The sequence below is a fragment of the Bos taurus genome, chromosome X (genome assembly GCF_002263795.3).
Source record: "Bos taurus isolate L1 Dominette 01449 registration number 42190680 breed Hereford chromosome X, ARS-UCD2.0, whole genome shotgun sequence".
NCBI classification, from domain to species: domain Eukaryota; kingdom Metazoa; phylum Chordata; class Mammalia; order Artiodactyla; family Bovidae; genus Bos; species Bos taurus.
In genome coordinates, this window is record NC_037357.1 from 110,764,265 (window position 1) to 110,786,196 (window position 21,932).

The 21,932-nt window shown below is 36.5% G+C and overlaps 1 protein-coding gene across 10 annotated transcripts in view; it reads left to right on the forward strand.

The window, feature by feature from the left end:
• The window catches only part of DMD (dystrophin), a 2,236,915-nt gene that overhangs the window by 696,418 nt on the left and 1,518,565 nt on the right, over positions 1-21,932 (forward strand). For all 10 annotated transcript variants that reach the window (XM_024988361.2, XM_024988358.2, XM_024988360.2 and 7 more), the window contains 2 exons: positions 2,961-3,140; positions 15,949-16,124. In XM_024988361.2, the coding sequence (XP_024844129.1) occupies positions 2,961-3,140; positions 15,949-16,124 (356 nt within the window). The remainder of the gene's footprint in view (positions 1-2,960; positions 3,141-15,948; positions 16,125-21,932) is intronic.

Consider the following 21,932-nt stretch of genomic DNA (forward strand, 5'->3'; position numbering starts at 1 on the left):
TGACCACAGGAAAAACCATAGCCTTGACTAGATGAACCTTTATTGGCAAAGTAGTGTCTCTGCTTTTCAATATGCTATCTAGGTTGGTCATAACTTTCCATCCAAGGAGTAAGCATCTTTTAATTTCATGGCTGCAGTCACCATCTGAAGTGATTTTGGAGCCTAGAAAAATAAAGTCTGACACTGTTTCCACTGTTTCCCCATCTACTTCCCATGAAGTGATGGGACCGGATGCCATGATCTTCGTTTTCTGAAAGTTGAGCTTTAAGCCAACTTTTTCACTCTCCACTTTCACCTTCATCAAGAGGCTTTTGAGTTCCTCTTCACTTTCTGCCATAAGGGTGGTGTCATCTGCATATCTGAGGTTATTGATATTTCTCCCAGCAATCTTGATTCCAGCTTGTGTTTCTTCCAGTCCAGTGTTTCTCATGATGTACTCTGCATATAAGTTAAATAAGCAGGGTGACATTATACAGCCTTGACGTACTCCTTTTCCTATTTAGAACCAGTCTGTTGTTCCATGTCCAGTTCTAACTGATGTTTCCTGACCTGCATACAAATTTCTCAAGAGGCAGATCAGGTGGTCTGGTATTCCCATCTCTTTCAGAATTTTCCACAGTTTATTGTGATCCACACAGTCAAAGGCTTTGGCATACTCAATAAAGCAGAAATAGATGTTTTTCTGGAACTCTCTTGCTTTTTCCATGATCCAGCAGATGTTGGCAATTTGATCTCTGGTTCTTCTGCCTTTTCTAAATCCAGCTTGAACATCAGCAAGTTCACGGTTCACATATTGCTGAAGCCTGGCTTGGAGAATTTTGAGCATTACTTTACTAGCATGTGAGATGAGTGCAATTGTGTGGTAGTTTGAGCATTCTTTGGCATTGCCTTTCTTTGGGATTGGAATGAACACTGACCTTTTCCAGTCCTCTGGCCACTGCTGAGTTTTCCAAATTTGCTGGCATATTGAGTGCAGCACTTTCACAGCATCATCTTTCAGGATTTGGAATAGTTCAACTGGAATTCCATCACCTCCACTAGCTTTGTTCGTAGTGATGCTTTCTAAGGCCCACTTGACTTCACATTCCAGGATGTCTGGCTCTAGATCAGTGATCACATCATTGTGATTATCTGGGTCGTGAAGATCTTTTTTGTACAGTTCTTCTTTGTATTCTTGCCATCTCTTCTTAATATCTTCTGCTTCTGTTAGGTCCATACCATTTCTGTCCTTTATCGAGCCCATCTTTGCATGAAATGTTCCTTTGGTATCTCTGATTTTCTTGAAGAGATCTCTAGTCTTTCCCATTCTGTTTTTTCCTCTATTTCTTTGCATTGGTCACTGAAGAAGGCTTTCTTATCTCTTCTTGCTATTCTTTGGAACTCTGCATTCAGATGTTTATATCTTTCCTTTTCTCCTTTGCTTTTTGCTTCTCTTCTTTTCACAGCTATTTGTAAGGCCTCCCCAGACAGCCATTTTGCTTTTTTGCATTTCTTTTCCATGGGGATGGTCTTGATCCCTGTCTCTTGTACAGTGTCACGAACCTCATTCCATAGTTCATCAGGCACTCTATCTATCAGATCTAGGCCCTTAAATCTATTTCTCACTTCCACTGTATAATCATAAGGGATTTGATTTAGGTCATACCTGAATGGGCTAGTGGTTTTCCCTACTTTCTTCAATTTGAGTCTGAATTTGGCAATAAGGAGTTCATGGTCTGAGCCACAGTCAGCTCCTGGTCTTGTTTTTGCTGACTGTATAGAGCTTCTCCATCTTTGGCTGCAAAGAACATAATCAGTCTGATTTCGGTGTTGACCATCTGGTGATGTCCATGTGTAGAGTCTTCTCTTGTGTTGTTGGAAGAGGGTGTTTGTTATGACCAGTGCATTTTCTTGGCAAAACTCTATTAGTCTTTGCCCTGCTTCATTCCATATTCCAAGGCCAAATTTGCCTGTTACTCCAGGTGTTTCTTGACTTCCTACTTTTGCATTCCATTCCAGTCCAAAGCCTAGGGTGACCTTAATGGATAAAATGAAAGAATAAACTGTCCTGATCTACTAATTTCACACAAGCCGCTTTTTAAATTCATTTTTTATCAACCAAAGAGCATGTGTAAACTTCCATAGCTCCTAGGAACTTTGGAAATATGAATGATATAAAAATACTTCATGAAACACATAAGCATTTAGAAAACAAGCATAGTGATTCCAAAGGATTTGTGCCATACTCAATTACTTTATTCTATTACTTAATGGGCTTTAAAATTAGCTTTAGAAGATAATTACTCAAGTAGCTGAATGTTAATTGAATAACAGATGTAAAAAAATGTAAAATAAGTAAACTGCATAGCGAGGTTTTTGTATCTGAATAATGAAAAGTATGTACAAATCATAGAAATAAAAAAAAATATTGCAAATGTTTTCAAAGAATCGCAGCATTTCAGATTGGAAAGGCCCCTTAGCTATGCTCATCTTCTCAATTCACCATGTTCTTCTCAGTACTCCTGGCATGTGGTATTTCATTTGAATTTATCAGAAATTAAGAGGAAATTCACTAACATCCAAGAGCCCTACCTTTCACTTTAGAACACCTCCAAATATTAAAAAGTAATTTCCATATGTTGATCTCTGTTTTTCCTTTTGAACCAACACTACGTTTTTCCCCTGACTGTTCTTCAAGAATGTTCAGGTAGCTCATAAATGCCTCTGATTCCTTATTTATTCTAAAATAAATAAAAGTGTTTATTCTGCATCTGACTTTCATTTCTCTCTAAGATTCTTGGGAACATTATTTGGATTATAATTTTCTACTTATATTTTTATGAACTCTTTTTCTTTTGCAGGCAGAGTTATAATCTTTTCGTGTCTATACAAATGTGAAAATGCATGCAAAAGCAGATTGAACTACAGCATTTTGTAAAATGTAACCAAGGCTTAGTCTGTGTTTTTCCTTGTTTTAACAGGTTTTAAAAACTGATCTAGAAAAGAAAAAGCAAACCATGGACAAACTCTGCTCACTCAACCATGATCTCCTTTCAACACTGAAAAATACATTGGTTGCCCAAAAGATGGAAGCATGGTTGGACAACTTTGCCCAGCGCTGGGATAATTTAGTCCAAAAACTTGAAAAGAGTTCAACACAGGTTAGTGATAATCAGTTGAGTTCAGTTCAGTCACTCAGTCATGTCTGACTCTTTGCGACCCCATGAATCACAGCATGCCTGGCCTCCCTGTCCATCATCAACTCCCGGAGTTCACTCAAACTCATGTCCATTGAGTCAGTGATGCCATCCAGCCATCTCATCTGTAATCCCCTTCTCTTCCTGCCCCCAATCCCTCCCAGCATCATGGTCTTTTCCAATGAGTCAACTCTTCGCATGAGGTGGCCAAAGTATTGGAGTTTCAGCTTTAGCATCAGTCCTTCAAATGAGCACCCAGGACTGATCTCCTTTAGGATGGAATGATTGGACCTCCTTGCAGTCCAAGAGACTCTGAAGAGTCTTTTCCAACACCACAGTTCAAAAGCATCAATTCTTCAGCACTTGGCTTTCTTCACAGTCCAACTCTCACATCCATACATGACCACTGGAAAAACCATAGCCTTGACTAGACAGACCTTTGTTGGTAAAGTAATATCTCTGGTTTTGAATATGCTATCTAGGTTGGTCATAACTTTCCTCCCAAGGAGTAAGCATATTTTAATTTCATGGCTTCAATCACCATCTGCAGTGATTTTGGAGCCCTAAAAAATAAAGTCTGACACTGTTTCCACTGTTTCCCCCTCTATTTCCCATGTGTGATGGGACCAGATGCCATGATCTTAGTTTTCTGAATGTTGAGCTTTCAGCCAACTTTTTCACTCTCCTCTTTCACTTTCATCTAGAGGCTTTTTTTTTTTTATACTCCGTTAAAAAATATTTTACCAAAACTTTTATAATTCTTAACAAAAAACCACATGACCCTACAAGTATAACCTAGATTTTTTCCTAATATACAGCCTATATGTGTTAGTATAACTAAGTTGCATGATTTTAGGAGTCAACAGTCTATGGCAGAAAATCCACTGATTATAACCTCGCTTGCACTAATTGAAAGATATCTTTGGTGAAATCAAAGATCATTAGTCATAATCATTCAGTTCAGTTCAGTCGCTTAGTCGTGTCCGACTCTTTGCGACTCCATGAATTGCAGCACGCCAGGCCTCCCTGTCCATCACCAACTCCCAGAGTTCACTCAAACTCACATCCAACAAGTTGGTGATGACATCCAGCCATCTCATCCTCTGTCGTCCCCTTCTCCTCCTGCCCCCAATCCGTCCCAGCATCAGAGTCTTTTCCAATGAGTCAACTCTTCGCGTGAGGTGGCCAAAGTATTGGAGTTTCAGCTTTAGCATCATTCCTTCCAAAGAACACCCAGGGCTGATCTCCTTTAGAATGGACTGGTTGGATCCCTTCATTAACCTACAATAAATTATACTTGAGATTTTTGATATCTGCAATGAGAGAGTGATACTGTAACCCTACAGAGGATGTCACTGGATTAGTCCTTGCTAAGTATTTAATTAAAATATAAAACATTGTTCTGTTGGTCACCTTTGACACTGGAGAATGTGGGAGAGGTGGAGGAGTGAGTGCTGGTGGGCTGAACTAGTTATTGCTTTATAGGGTGGTGATTGTTCAGTCACTTTGTTGTGTCCAGCTCTTCTGTAGCCCACCAGGCTCTTCTGTCCATGGGATTTCCCAGGCAAGAATACTGGAGTGAGTTGCCATTCCCTTCTCCAGCCATAGAGGATAATCCTTTCCAATTCAGTGGGAATGAGGATGAGTGACTTAGACAGTCAGACAAAATGCTAGGAAACTGTGTCATCACAGTCTAACTCCAAATCATAGATCCCTGAAATAATGAAGACCATTAATTGACCTCTGCATTTTACACATGAGAAAATTAATTTTAGGGAGGAAAAGTGAACTGTCCAAAGAAAGTCAATGACAAGAGCAGGACTGGGGTCCACGATCTTTGATTTCACCAAAGATATCTTTCAATTAGTGCAAGTGAGGTTATAATCAGTGGATTTTCTACCATAGACTGTTGACTCCTAAAAATCATGCAACTTAGTTATACTAACATATATAGGCTGTATATTAGGAAAACGTCTATGTTATACTTGTAGTATCATGTGGTTTTTTGTTAAGAATTGTGACAGTTTTGGTAATATGTTTTTTTAATGGAGTATTTTTTAAACTTGAAACTCTTATTATCGGATATGGTTAGATGGTGGAATCATGGGCAGTCATTCAGAAATTAACATTATGTTCAATACAATCTGCCATTTTGTTTTGTGTTATAGAGGCTAACTTTTACTAATTGGTCCCAGTTCATAGCTCAATGCACTGTGCACATACCCTTGTTGAAACCATATTCAATAGCTTTAGGCTTATATCTACTCTTGTGAGACAGTGCAGGGAATTTCGTTTTTTGAGACTTGGCATCAGATTAGCGGTATTTAGGAAATGTTTGTTGAAAGATGAAAAAATGAAATTTGAAACATTGCTTCCAAAATATATAATTTAAATGATCAGCCAACATACATAATTTTAAATCACAGTTCCATCTTTTAAAATCAAATTCATATTTAAAATTTAAACTTGAAGAAATATCCATTGCAGTCATTTCTCATAAAGTCATTGGGCAATAATAAAAATTTCATTGACTGTATTTGGGGCTGTTAGTGGATATACTGGAGAAGGCAATCGCACCCCACTCCAGTACTCTTGCCTGGAAATCCCATGGACGGAGGAGCCTGGTAGGCTGCAGTCCATGGGGTCGTGAAGAGTCAGACACGACTGAGCGACTTCACTTTCACTTTTCACTTTCATGCATTGGAGAAGGAAATGGCAACCCACTCCAGTGTTCTTGCCTGGAAAATCCCAGGGACAGGGGAGCCTGGTGGGCTGCCGTCTATGGGGTCGCACAGAGTCGGACACGACTGAAGTGACTTAGCAGCAACAGCAGTGGATATACTAGTGATTTTACCACCAGATCATGATTCTTCTTATTATATGTAATCTGGCCTTGGCTACTTTGCCTGACCATTGATATTTATGTAACAAATACGTCATACATTAGAGAGTGTTAACTTGTTAAACCATCAGTGATATCATTCCAATATATGCCCATCAGCTCCATAGGTTATTGGTGCTGTAAAATGATCAGTTGCCATATTAAGAAAGACTGGCATTATTTGAAAAAGAAAGATATTTTGAAATGTGTCTCTTTAAAGGGATATATTCATGGAAGTGTAACTGTTAACAACAGGTTGCACTCTGGTTCATTTGCACTATTGGCAGTGGTTTTGCAAACTTGAGTCTGCCTGATAGTTACCTGGGAAACTGATTCAAATGCGTGGCCCTAGATTCCGTGCTCAGAAAATCTCATTCATTAGGCTTATAATCTACATGCAGCCTTTGATAAAGTCTGCCAAACATATTTTTTGAAAACATTGAATTGGTAAGACAATGACATATGTACCAGTCCCTACATTCTGGTGTTCCTCAGTACTGCCTGAAATGGGAAGAAGAGAGACCTTTCTGGCAGTGTAATATTTAAATATACTCATTCCTTAGAATGATACTTGTGTATCTCATCAAAATCTTACTGGTTTGATTATTTAAATTGATTAATTAAAAAAAAAAAAAACCTTAGAAGCCTTATTTTTTAATGGCTTAAAAGTTATGAGACTTTGGCCTTGGGCAACTTACTTAATCTATTTTTGAATTTTTCAAAATCTATGATAAAATAGTACTAGCTTTGATTTGTTTAATTCTCTATATATTGACTTCCAACATATAATATAAATCTGCTCCACTTGCTCCCTGGGATTTGATGAAAATAAAATGAAGCCATAGACCTGAAAGCATTTTGAGGGAAAAAATAAAAATTCTCTTGATATGCAAGGCATACTGTTTAGTGAATCTAGATGGCTTGTTATAATTCACTGTGATTTTTTTTTTAAAGATGTTTTTATGTAGACCATTTTGGAAGTCTGTACTGAATGTTACAGTATTGCTTCTGTTGTCCATGTTCTACTTTTTTGTCCATGAGGCATGTGGGATCTTAGCACTCCAACCAGGGAGCAAACTCTCACCCCTGCATTGGAAGGCGAAGTCCTAACCACTGTACTACCATGAAAATCCCAAGTCTACTATGATTTTTTTTTTAACATTTAAAAAAAATGTTTAAAACAGTTTTACACTCCTATACCAGACCAGAAGCAAATAAACAACATTATATTAAACAGTTTTACACTCCTATACCAGACCAGAAGCAAATAAACAACATTATATTAGCAATTTGCTTCCTCAGTCACTAAACTTGAGCCTTTCTTAAGCTCATGTCTCAGTTTTCACTCTTCAGTTTTTCCCCAAAATGCACCATCATAGACACAATCCAAATCATTGCTAGGGGCATGGGACTCTTAACAAGATAAAACAGAAGCTACCCAGGGAAATAGGAATTAAAACAAGATAGAGTAAGACAAGAAATAGTATCTCATAACTAAAAACAAAAATCAATTTTTCTTACTCATCAGATTGAATTTGATCAAAATGGCATAAGAATTCCAAGAACGTTGAGAGTATGGTTTTGACTTTAAAGAACAGAGCTCACTTGTATGCATACATTCCAGCATGTTTATCGGGGGAAAATAGTCCCATTAATGACACAGTACCCTCAGTCTTTTAAAAAATCTTTTAAATGATTGGTGTAAAGAATGAGCACAGTTCTGGTAATAGTTAAAATCCAGTAGGATATAGGCATTGTGACTGAGAAGACAAGGCATCTGTTTATGCTCATATAAAGAGCATCGTGTGCCTGAAATTTTGACTGCTATTCAGGTCAAGGCTTTGAGGGATTTTGACCTTATGAAACAGTAGCGTGGCAAGAGATCAAAACATGAAAAAAAAAAAAAAATAAAACCAACTATGAGGGCTGCTCTCTTGCATTTCAGAATCAGCTTTGGCTTGAATAACACCTGAATACAAGTTAAAGATGCTGAAGTTGATAAGAAGGTGGCCTAAGAAAATAGAAATACTTTTCATTTCCAAAAGTTAAAAAGAATAATAACCCTTGCCATGTGGTTCCTTAAAACGAGAAAAGAGAACAAATGAAATATACCCTGGATTGACTTATTTGAATACTTAAATGACCTTATGCGTCCTCTGTATCTTTTGTAAATGTGCTTGCTTGTTGACATTTACTCAGCTGCTTTTTTTTTTTTTTTTCTAAATATCGTGCCCCTGATGAACATATTTATATTTTGAATGTTACTAGGGAATAAGACAGTCAGAAATTCATTATAGTTAATATTTTAAACTTAAATATAATTTCAATGATTTGAAATATTATTTTCCCCTATTGAACTGAAATCATAGTATACTATGGAAAGAGGATATTATTCATTTGCTTTATAATTTATTATGGTAATTAATGTTAGACCTGGCAGCAGGTATTTAGATGTAAGAATGTATCTATCTAGATAAGTCCCAAAGTCTGTAGTCTTGTGATTTTTTTTTTAATAGAGAAAATTATCTTCTTTGCCAGAAGTAGACAACATTCTATGACTCATGTAAGTTCATAGATGTTATTCCTATTTCATCAATATTTTGCTATATTTCTAATGAGCATTTTTGCGATGTTCTGAACTATAAGCACAAAAATCTTAAAAATAAAATTAATGTACTCAGAATTCTCCTCCTCTTGAACATGAGCATTCATATTATGCTGTGTAAGTCCGTTTCTGTCCTCACGTATGCCCAAATAGAGAAAATGATTATTATGTATGAATATGTCTGTTCTACATTATTTATGTCCTGTAGAGTTTTCAAACTCCTGCCAGACATGTGAGTAATGTAAAACATGGTTGAAGATAATAAGCTAGTATTTTTTATAATACCAGAAATGCAAATAGATGCAAAAGCATTAAGATGAAAATTTCTGTATTTGCCTTTCTTTTCTGAGTTAATGCTCATTTTTTAGAGATCCCTGGTTTTACGCTCTATAAAATATTTTACATGCACATTCTGACTATACCTGTTCTCAAAGCATTATTTTGTAGACCTCTTGATACATAAAATGTAGTTACAATTGGTTTGCCTCTCATCCTTTTGCCAATGATTTTAATTAAAAATACTCTAAGGCCTTTCAATTGACAACCCTTTTCAGTGGTTCCTGAAAGCTCTCCAAGTCTAATCAGTCTGCTACCAATTAAAAAACAATTTTAATGGCTTTATAAAACCTAGAATTAAAGTAAAATTTCCTCACTTCTTTTAGGTTTTTTATCATACTTAATTCATGATCTAACCATCTTGAATTTTAGAGCATCTTTTGGTTAATTGCTTATGTTAAAGGTTTGATTAGAAAATTTCCAAGTTACAACTCAAATAACTTGGGGAAATAGCTGTATTCTTTTGCTTCCTTCAGCTAAAGTAGAGGTTTGACAATGGGCCTTGTGTATTTCGGTGCAACTGGTTTTATGTTGTAAATTCATTTATCTACTACAACATAAAATGTTGTAGGCACTGCAAGTTTAAGAGACTAGAGCTGAATTAACTGTTGGAACTGCTCATTTCTTACTTATAAAATGAAAAAATTGGCCTATGAAGATCTCTGTAATGCCCTTCCAGTTTTAAATGTTTATGATGCATTTCTCTTTGCTTGAAATTTTATATAAAACTCTGGAGTAATTAGCAAAGAGATTCCAAGTATCTCTACTATATAAATCTCAGGAGTCAGCTGGAAGATGATAATAAAAATAAAATTTTCTTCCTATTCAAAGAAGGCTGAATTCTAAATAGTTACATTTCACTCATCATGAATATGTAATTAAAATACCATGAAGATAAAATACTCAGCCTCTATATGATAAATCCGTTGTCTGCTGACAATAAATAACACATCAAGAAATATACAAGTTTTTTTTTTTTTCTGTATGCTTAATAATCTGCATCCCTAGTTAAAGAAGGTGTCCCATTGCTTTATGTCAGATGGTGTATAGAAGAAGGTCAGGTGGATCAGAAAAAGTAAATCCCATTGCTTGTTGAATTTTTGCAAAATGTAGTTAATTCACACAGTTGCTTAAGTTCTGTGTTTAATATGTATCATGAAGCCAACAGATATCTCTTCTTTCTAGCAATTTGTATGAAAGAGAATTTGAAGTGAGGGACAAAATATGTAAAACTAAATGGCACCCCACTCCAGTACTCTTGCCTGGAGAGTCCTATGGATGGAGGAGCCTGATGGGCTGTAGTCCATGGGGTCGCTAAGAGTCAGACTCTATTGAGTGACTTCACTTTCACTTTTTACCTTCATGCATTGGAGAAGGAAATGGCAACCCACTCCAGTGTTCTTGCCTGGAGAATCCCAGGGATGGGGGGAGCCTGGTGGGCTGCTGTCTACGGGGTCACACAGAGTTGGACACAACTGAAGTGACTTAGCAGCAGCAAACAGAGTTTTACAGAATAAACCTTCTTAATTATTAGATAATATTTTCTTAAATGGGAGAATAACTTTTTATGATATCTCTTCAGTATTAACTCTCATCGTGCCCATGATTCTAATATCAGTATCTTTTCAAGAAGCTATACTGCCTTAATATCAGTATCAAAGTAGGACAGTAGCTGTTAACTACGATTTAGTTACCAAGACGCACTCATGAACTTGAGCACTCCTTCGTGCTACACCTAGCTGTGGTAATTCCTCTGCACTTGTTCATGAGATAGAACATTTTATAGTCTTTTGATTAATAACCCAGATTCCTCATAAAGTTCAACCTATAAATCCTTTCTGTGCTTAGAACTGGAATCCTTACATCATCTTCAGGTAGGTATGTCTTGTGCTACCATACCTGTAGAGATCATTTTAAGCCTGGCTACCAATTATCAGCTAAAGCTGTTGCTATGATTATGCAATATGTTTTACACTGTAGAACTGCAGTCTCCCCATACCCATTAAAGGTCAGTCATCACTCTAAAGTTGGGTTCATATAAACAACACAACCAGAAACTTCAATCCACGCTTGTCAACCTGCTTGTACCTTTTTTAAAAATCAGATGTTTTTTTCATTTGATTGGTTTTGCACAGATTTTATTATTATTATTATAGTTTATCAGGAACTAAAGGGATTTAAGATTGTCATATGCCATTGTGTATACCTTCTGTCTTCTTCTGACTTTGTATATATGTGTGTGTGTGTACAAACAACATACCCAATTACACCCCTTAAAGTCACCATTCGGACATTTGAACAGGTGTGGCAGCAAGTGATCACAGCTACCAAGAGTTAGATTAAGGAACAATCGGACTAGGGTTTATAGCTCAGCTGTGCCACTTACAAGTTGAATCTGCCTGAAATTTTTACTTCTAATCTATGAAATGGAAATAAGCTTAGTACTTGTTCTTAGGGCCATTGTGAGGTAATGACAGCTACCACTTATTAAGCCTTTACTGCTTAAGTAAGTAAACACCTAGCTTAATGCCTGAAACATGCAGAGAGCTCTGTAACTGGTAGCTTTTATTACAAGTATTTTAATACTAATAAAAATGATAATAAATAAGATAACTGATTTTTTATACATTGAATCTCTTTTAGTAAGTTTTTGAAAAATGTTTAAATAGTATCTCACAATGCCAGTAGAAGTCTCTAACCTCGAAGAACTTACAAAGTCAAGACTATTTAAATAATTAAATGGACAATTAAAAGGTGCAATTAAGAATACAAGCCAAACTGAAAGAATGATAACAGCACAAAATTAATTTAAAATGTAAGAACAGGTGGTAAGTACAACTAGTTCCCCATAAGAAGCTGGCCATAGTGATGGAAAATAAGTATTTCCTTTCATTACATACTCTTTTATATTCTTGAAATATGCTTGAATGTACATACAGTTCCTTTTCACAATGTGCATTTTTAAATAAATGGAAGAGAAAATGTAAAGAAAGATTTTCATTGTTTGAAAATAGTATGGATTTTCCAGACCTACTCTAATTATACAACCTTATTGCAAGAAGATATACACCCTAGAATGATCAAGATACTGGGCATGTGCTCTTCTAATTTTTCTCACGATGGGAAAAATGTAAAATTTGGAAATTAACATATATCTCTTCATGAGTAAAAGTCAGTGTAGAAAAATTCCTGAATTTTCTCTGAACTTTTTAGTGGTTATTACTAATGTGTATCCAGAGGGTACTACTGGGTTCAAACATTACATAGTTGAATTCTTGCGACCAGGATGGGGTATGTATTTGGCGAGGTTAGTGCAGAATGAATATACAGGGGTTCTTTCCAAAAATTGTTAAGAATTTCAAGAGGGTGACAGCAGAGCATGAAACCAAGTGTGAAATCCTTTTGAGTGAGGGGACCTGGGTGACTACATGAGTGTACACCCATGACACAGGTCTTGTTTGCAATACTCTTGTGAGGAATAAATTCCTATTCATATTTTACATATGAAGAAGAAAAAAACTCAAAGCTCTGAAAGTATAACCAGCCTGCCTCAAATGTTACAGGATGTGAATTGTGAATCCGGTATTTGAAAATTATGGAGCCTGACTTAGGGACCTCCACTTTTAATCACTGTAAAAGGAACTAGCTTGCAAACCTAAAGACAAACAATTCTAAACTAATTCTTTCCCATTTTTAGTAGCTAGTTAACTGATAGATCAAGGGGATAGTATTTAAAAACAAATGGATTTTGTTTTCATGAAGATTTGCTTGCAATTATTTTGCATACCTGTATTTTTCATATGGACTCACCTTATTTCATAGTTATTGGTGTGGTTGTCACCTTTACTGCTATACTGTGAGATCTCTAAAAATAGAGATTCCATTGTATTCATTTCTGGATGTCCTGTATATACTTATATATCTGATATGATACTGATATAAACACTGTGATTCAGCTGCTGAATAACTTCGGAAATTTTAGATTGCTTTAATGGAATATTATGTCCAAAGCCAGAAAATCTATGTTTTGGAGCACCAGTCAGATTAAATCTAGTTCTAGCAAGGGTCTGGATTATAGAGCTTGTAAATAAGATTTATCAGAGTCATGGTTATCAAGCCTCAGACCTTTAAGATTGTCAGGTAGAAACAATATTCACCTTACTCTGTGTTGGTTCAGGGTTCAAGACAAATTTTATTTTATTATTGTATTGTTATTCATTTACTTTTTAGGCTGCACCCAACCAGGGATTGAACTGGTGCCTCCTGTAGTAGAAGCACAGAGTGCTAACCACTGGACCTCCAGGGAATTCCCAAAGAAAACTTTAAATTAATGAAATCAAAATAATGCAGGGTTCCACTAGGTATAAAAGATTTTTGCCAATGGGAAAATTTGCTGCCATACTCAGGAAGGAGTTGTCTGCTTCTGGAAGTAGTGAATCCTGTAATAAAGAGAAGGTTATACTCAGTGACCTCCATAATCCCTTCCTATCTATATTTTTAATGATTCTAACAGATAATTAAGTGTTCACAGTCAATAGCTAAAGCCATGGGGAAATTTAGTACATAACAAATTGTTATTCTGGTGTAGGTTTTGAAAGTAATTATTAGTCTATTATATATCATGAATTTTATCCTATATTTGTAGGGTCAGTGCACAGATGTTTTCTTATTTCATCATCACTAAAGAAATAAATGATGCAGTAGTTTCAAATGCAGTACAGTGATAATTATAATATAGAACAATTACACATGTCTGCTATCATTTGATGAAAAATTATTGTTTTTTCTGTCTTATAAGCTTTGCTGTGTTCTTAAATGTCTTTTCATGGTCTATGATGTTGCTGTTATTCTTTATCCTCCATGGACACTTCAATGAATTTCATAATAAGTATCAATGAGATGATATTATAACATTTTAGAAACTAATTTCACAGCCAAATACTCAACACACATATTTCATAACATTGGATATAACTACCAAAAAAAAAAAGTTTTGTATTTTTGGAATCTCTGCACTTTGGTGTCTAAACATATAAAGGTAGAAATTTCCCATCAGAACAGTATTTTCTTCAAGCCATCATTGTATATCAAAACAATTTGCCCATAGTTAAAAAATATTACTTTGAAAAAATTAAATCCTCTTGAAATCCAACTTAAAAACTCTGTGTTCAGGACTTCCCTGGTGGTCCAGAGGTTAGTACTCTGTGGCTTCACTGCAGGGGCAGGGTTCAATCGCTAGTCCAGGAGCTGAGATCCTTCGAGTCACATGGCTCGGCCGGAAAACTTCCCCAAACCATGCCCCCTCCCTCCCCCCAAAAAGTCTGTATTCTTTTTGGTCAAAGGTAAAATTAATTTGATCATGCAATTGTCATTTCGTGTTGAGTTCAGTTAGGCTTGAGGTTCTATTTCAAGCATTTAAAAAAACCCATGCTACTCTCTGCTTTCATTTTGACATAACTTGTCAGTGGACTATATAATTATCATTTGAATCTCAGTGATTGATTCTAAATAATGTATCTATGGAGATCTTAGAGAAGATAAAATCTGTGCTTGACACATGTAGAAACATGATATCTCTTAATGTCTTTTTTTTTTTTTTTTAACTATTTAGACTATCAAGATGGTAGTCCCTAAGGCTTTGGCATTTGTAAAGATATGGCTTGCACAAAGGGTAGCACTTTTAAAATGCATTTGTCAAAAGCATTTTTGCATAAGATATCATGGAAAAAAGATTTCATTACCACATGCCAATTCCTATGTGGAAGCTAAAATAAGATTATGAGGCTTTCCTGACTGCCTCCCATTGAGGGAATTGGTCATCATGTGTAAGGCAGGGAGGTTCCTCCAAACCTTTTCCTTATCTCTTGACAAATTCAGGAAAATCAGTCAAACTAATCTTGGCCCCAACCAAATGCTTGGCTGTGTGCATGTCAAGTACCTGTGAGTGGAGCCATAGCAGACCTGTTTGGTCTCCTTGGATATAGATCTTCAGAAAAATTTTGATTACTAGAAGTATAATGATTAATATCACAAGAGATAACTTTTTAGTCCTCATAACTGAGGACTGTAAGGCAGAATTGGTGGTTAAGGCAGGAGAGTGTCTCACTGTTTGTGATTTATCAGTCTGGTAATGACTGTGTACTGAAGGGATGACCTCTCATGATGGGTCACAAAACATATTATTCCAAAGAGTTTTGACCTATATCTTAAAAAAAAGAAAACGACAACTTTTTAAGGTCTGAACACAAAGTATGATTCTAAACTGAGAAGACTCGAATGCTAATTTTGGATACTCAAATGTTTTAACTTAATCACAAATTTAAATCAAGAGTAGTATGTTTTTTAGCATTTGAAGAATATTCAGCTTTAATGTATTTCTAGACTGATCACCACTTGATATTAACCATTTATTATAATTTAAAAAGACAGATCACTTGCTTGATTAAAAAGTCATTTGTCACACAGTTCAAAGAATTTTGTCTCAAAATTTACAGACTATAAATAATCATATATATGAAAACCAAAGATGCATTCAATGAACTGTTTAATAAACATGTAGAGTGAGCCAGGAGTGAAATTGGTGCTGGAATACTTTAGCAAAATTTATGTTAGCATCGTGAACACTTTACACAGCGTGTCTAATTAAATGTCAGAATGACCCCCTAAATTTTCCTCCTTTGCCCCCTTTATTTCCCATAGCTGGACCAATAAATTGAAGAGGCACTAAGTTTACTCCTGGTTTTGAGATTACTTGCCTTTGTGATTTCAGTCAACATAACTTAAGTCAGATAAAACAATTTGATTTGGGTTCAATATGGTGCTATTTTGATCTGAAGGTCAATTTACCAACAAGCAGGAACAGTTTCTCATTATTTTCTTTCCCCACTCCGAGCAGTCTTTACTGAAGTCTTTCAAGCAATGTGTGACCTCTGTTTCAATACTTCTTGCAGATTTCACAGGCTGTCACCACCACTCAGCCATCACTAACACAGACAACTGTAATGGAAACGGTAACTATGGTGACCACGAGGGAGCAAATCCTGGTAAAGCATGCCCAAGAGGAACTCCCTCCACCACCTCCACAAAAGAAGAGGCAGATTATTGTGGATTCTGAAATTAAGAAAAGGTGAGAAGCTCTTGCTCATGGCTTTATCCTCAAGCAAGGGTAATTGTTAAGAAGGAAAACTCATTTACAGCAATTTTGATGGCAGTGTTTTTACTTAGTTTTTCCAGAAGCCTCTGGTGTCTATAATGTCAGTTAAGTTAGTGGAGAAAATTATGAAGTAAGTTGTAAAATTTCTTCAAGCAATCCCTGGCCCACCAGAAACTGAATGCTTAATGGAAATGTGAGTTTTTTTCTGGATTCAAAGAGGAAACTGCAAGTGATGAACTGCCATGGATACAATTTATCCTGAAAGTTTCCTTTTTTTCTAATCAAGAGCCTGCTTATTCAGTGCTACTTTTGCATTAAATGCCTTTTCCCTGTAATGGAAAGGACATTTTCATGAGGAAGAAGTACACCTATAATAGACGCGATGCATTCTGTTAGTTTACGAGAACATAATGTCTCAATCTGTGTGTCCTAAATCAGGAGTAATTACAGAACAGATTTCCTGTTCTTTGATATTTATAAAGTCTTATCTTGAAGGTGTTAGAATTCTTAACTGATCTTTTTGTGGATATTCTCAACTAGATATTGTAGATAAGTAAGGTATTATGTAAATTGGTAGATATATTAAAATGGGAATAAAATGTCATAAATGCAAAAGCTAGGATGAAAATCAGAAAAATGGTACAATTTCCTTTTCATGCCAATTATTATAATTCTAAGATTAAGAAAGAACATTAAAATCTGCCTTACATTTCTAAGCAGCATATGTTGGGGAATGCATGGAACACTTGACATGAGAATCTGTGTATACAAGGGTAGGGAAACATGAGAATAACATGTACGTAAAAATAGTGTTAGATGTTTTAGGCAAAGGAAGAAACACCTGGAGAAGTTTTAAGGTACATCATTTGGGACTTTCTTTCTTCTTTTTTTTTTTTTTCTATTTGGGACTTTCAGTGTTGTGGTTTAGTCGCTAAATTGTGTCCGACTCTTTTGCAACCTCATGAACTGTAGCCCGCCAGGCTGCTGTGTCCATGATATTTCTGAGGCAAGAATTCTGGAGTGGGTTGCCATTTTCCTTCTCCAGGGTCACAACCCAGGAATCAAACCCCTGTCTCCTGCGTTGGCAGGCAGATTCATTACCACTGAGCCACCAGGTAAGCCCTGAAATTTTCAATCAGTTCAGTTCAGTTCAGTCACTCAGTCGTGTCCAACTCTTTGCGACCCCATGAATCGCAGCACGCCAGGCCTCCCTGTCCATCACCAATTTTTGGAGTTCACTGAGACTCACATCCATCAAGTCGGTGATGCCATCCAGCCATCTCATCCTCTATTGTCCCCTTCTCCTCCTGCCCCCAATCCCTCGCAGCATCAGAGTCTTTTCCAATGAGTCAACTCTTCGCATGAGGTGGCCAAAGTACTGGAGTTTCAGCTTTAGCATCATTCCTTCCAAAGAAATCCCAGGGCTGATCTCCTTCAGAATGGACTGGTTGGATCTCCTTGCAGTCCAAGGGACTCTCAAGAGTCTTCTCCAACACCACAGTTCAAAAGCATCAATTCTTCCACGCTCGGCTTTCTTCACAGTCCAACTGTCGCATCCATACTTCCCTGTTAATCTGTGACTTATAACCTACTTTCATAATTCCACAGTATGCTGAAGGGCTTTTCTCCCTGGTTGGAGCTGCTTGGCTGAGTGAATTCTCTTGTCCAGAGCTCCACTGCTGGTTTTTGTATGGCCCATGAGCTAAGAACTGTTTTTACATTTTTAAATGATTGAAAATAACCAAAAGAATTTCATGACGTGTGAAAATTTTCGGAAATTCAAAGGTCAGTGTCCACAAGTAAGGTTTTATCGAAGCAACGTCGGACTCATCCTCCTATGTATCATCCTTGGTTGCTTTCACGTCACAAAGGCAGGGTTGGGCAGTTGTCACAGAGAGTATATGACCTACAAATCCCCAAATATTTACAATCTGCCCCTTTATAGGAACATTTTACTCAGCCTTGTTCCTATCAGATGGTTCTCGGATCTTTGAATATTGGCATTCTATGTGGGATGACAACTTCCAAGAATTCTGCTCATGATAGTGGTTGAAATTTTAACATTCATTGATGGAGAAAGAATATGACAGCAAAAATAAATCAGTAAAGCTCTTAATGAATTTGCCTTTTATTAATCTTAATAGCATGGCTATTAATTTGATGCCTTGTTCAATATATATCTACAGAAATCTACAGACAATGCCTGGTAGGCACATGGATTTATGGATCCTTTGCAACAACCTAACAGCTTTCCAACAAATATCCAAGCAGAGCAATATGGAAACCTAGTTAACTTACCCTCCTAATGTGTTCCTGACCCTCCTAATACGGATATTAACAGAGCAGGTTGATTCCTATTTATCTCTATCTTCAAAAGCATCTTCTTGGTTCCTATATTTGGTTAGGAAAAATGTGTTCTGAGCACTTTTTTGTTTTCAAGAGAGTGTGACTAAGTGGTGAAATGTTTTGTCTCCTAAATTCTGTTTGTATCATATGCTCTCAGCCATTTTTTTTTAAGTTCTTTGAACAACATGTTCAATTAGGAACCTAAAGGATATATTATTTAAATAAAAACTGATACTTATTGAGGATTTTATTATGTACTGATCACTAGATTAAATGCTTTATTTGCATAGCTCATTTATTCTTCCCACTGACCCTACCAAATAGCTATACCCATCAAATAGTTATGGCTATTATTACTATTACACACAGCTTCAGAGTGCCTGAGCCAGGGTTTCAGCTGAAGGAACCTGACTACAGAACCTGGACTGTGCAGTGAAAAGCTTCTTTGGTAGATAAATGACCAAGGTGATCTTAGGTCTCTGTTTGCCTGAATCATCACAAATTATAACTTTTGTCCCAGCATAATTATCTAAAGCACCAACTTTCACTCTCAGATGTGTCCTGCTTTGGACAGTAGGGTAACAGATACTCTCTGTGTAAGAGTCAAGATTGACCCTTTTAGACTGAACAAAGAGAGCGAATGAGCAGACATTTAGGCGCAATTAAATTCAGTAAGTGATAATTGTCTATAGGATGGGAATTGGTTGAAGTATTGTAAGAGTTACAGAAGTGTCATGCAAACATGACTGAAAACATCATGGTAGCTAGCGTTTCTCTCTTTTCCCAGGTGAGAACTACTAGTGTTTAACTGCCAAGAGTATAGTGTTGACACCTATTGAATGCTGATTAAAAAAAAAAAAAGATCTCTTTTTTCAGCTTCTCTGACACACTACTATTCTACCCCTACTCTTCTTTACCTGACTTGTTTTCTTCCTTTTCTTCCTTTTACCTAATTCTTATGGTAGTATCTCATAAATTCAAATCTTTTTGCCCTTCTGACTTCTTTATCTGAATTACTCCCTCTCGATGATTCAAGTCTGACTCTCAATGAATGACTCCCAAATTTCATAGCTTCATATCTGACTCTTTCCCTCAGATTTTACGTTCTATCTTTAAATCTATGATCTGGGTACTTCTACTACTGCTCCAAGCAGTGCTTGTTTTTATCAATTGCAAACATTTGTTGCCTCCAATTACCCACACCTAGTTACTCAGACATTGCACACAGGTTTTAGTTATAACTCAGAGCTTGCATGCCTAAAGAAGTAGCAAATATTGGGAAAATCATGGACTTTGGAATCAGGATTACTCAGGTTTGAAATCTGCCTGTTTTAATTACTAGCTTATGATTCCAGCAAATTATCTAATATCTGTGCCTCAGATTCAATATCCTCCCTTTATTAAACACTGGCTATGAGGATTAGGTAAGAAGCATTTAATACAGTTGCCTGTAAGGTAGTAAGAATTCAGCAAGTGCTGTAGCTAGTGGTCTTGCTTGCTTATGTTAATACTGTGGAGGTAGAGGCAGTGGTGGAAATGATGGTGGTAATTGAGGTAGTGATGATAGTGAAGATGATGGTTGGTAGAGAAGGTAGAGATGGTGATCATGTACTATTGGGGAAAGAAATTCCGTAATAAGCATCCTCTGAAGCTTACCAAATGTAACAGAAAATTGACTTTTCATCTTCTTCTTCAAAATAGAATTTCCGGTCTGACTTCTCCATTTCTGTTCTTTACTTTTTCCTTAATTATTATTATTATTATTACACTATATTATTGGGCAAGGCATCATTTTAGCCGTTTTCCAGTCATTCTGTCAATGCCATGCCTTAAGCCATATACCTCCTTGTGGCCAGATTTGCCCCTCCCCTTTCTGATTAATCTTCCTTCAATTAATGTACCTAAATGTTGCTTTTATGTTGACCCTCTTGGCTTGAGATCCCTACAACTCCAGTTGTCTCCACAATAAAACACAAATCCCTTCCTATGGTATAAAATGTTTCTCCCACCAAGTTTATGTATGCATGCTCAGTCATATCTGACTCTTTGTGATCCCATGGACTGCAGCCCGCCAGGCTCCTCTATCCATGGGATTTCCCAGGCCAAAATACTGGAGAGTTGCTGTGCCCTCCTCCAGGGGATCCTTCCAACCCAGGGATCAAACCCACGTCTCCTGCATTGTAGGTGGAGCCATCAGGGAAGACCAATTTTATGTGTAGCTTCCTCTGAATCTTTCTACTTCATCCAGTATGTTACATTCATTTTTTGCTATATGCCTCAGTGTCACCCACATAATTTTTTCATCACCAATCATGACAAAATAATCTCCTTATCAGATTTTTAAATATTTTACTTAGATTTCATACATAGTACCATATACGCAATAAAAATCACAAATATTTGTTGAAAGAGTAATAGAGTTCCAATTAATTGTGATGACTAAAATCTTATTTTTCAGTAGCATTTAATAATTCCTTCTACTTCTTCATGGATTTTTTTTTTTAACAACAAACAAATGAACATCCTGATAATCTTTAATATTATAATTTCACCCATTAGGACATCATTATTTACTCAAAACTATTAAGGGATTTAAAATTCAGCTGTGTACCATACTGCTGCTGCTGCTGCTAAGTTGCTTCAGTCATGTCCGACTCTGTGCGAACCCAAAAAACGGCAGCTCATTAGGCTCCCCCATCCCTGGGATTATCCAGGCAAGAACACTGGAGTGGGTTGCCATTTCCTTCTCCAATGCATGAAAGTGAAAAGTGAAAGTGAAGTCGCTCAGCCGTGTCTGACTCTTCGCGACCCCATGGGCTGCAGCCTACCAGGCTCCTCCGTCCCTGGGATTTTTCAGGCAAGAGTACTGGAGTGGGGTGCCATTGCCTTCTCCATTGTACTACACTACACTTTCTTAATTATATAAGGTACATTTAGTTGATTCCTTAATAATGATACAGTTTCTACATTTGTTATATTTACTGCATAAATTGTCCTCCTTACGCTAAGATATATAAAAGTGCTTAATGATCTTGGGTCACAAGGTAATTATTTCTAAAATAAATTGTCCCTGTAGTTCAGTGATATTATTTTACATATAAGTAATTATCAGAGTGTGGAACCCACTCTAAGTTAAAACTAAATCTATTATACAGTTAATTGGGATTCATTGAGGAGATTCATTCCTAATCATGTAACAGTTATTTTAAGAAACTTTTCACAAAAGCTTTCATTTACGTTTTTGTATCAGCGAGATGAAAACAATGGTAAATGGAATTGTTTTTTAAATAAATGCAATCTCAATAAAGATAATGTTTAAGTTACAGTGTTAATAAAAGTGTCTCTGACCTCAAAGGAAGTGTAGAGATTTAGAAATAACAATTCACTGAGTCTCTATCTTCTGCTATGTAAGCAGTCTTAAGTTTGCTCTCTCTT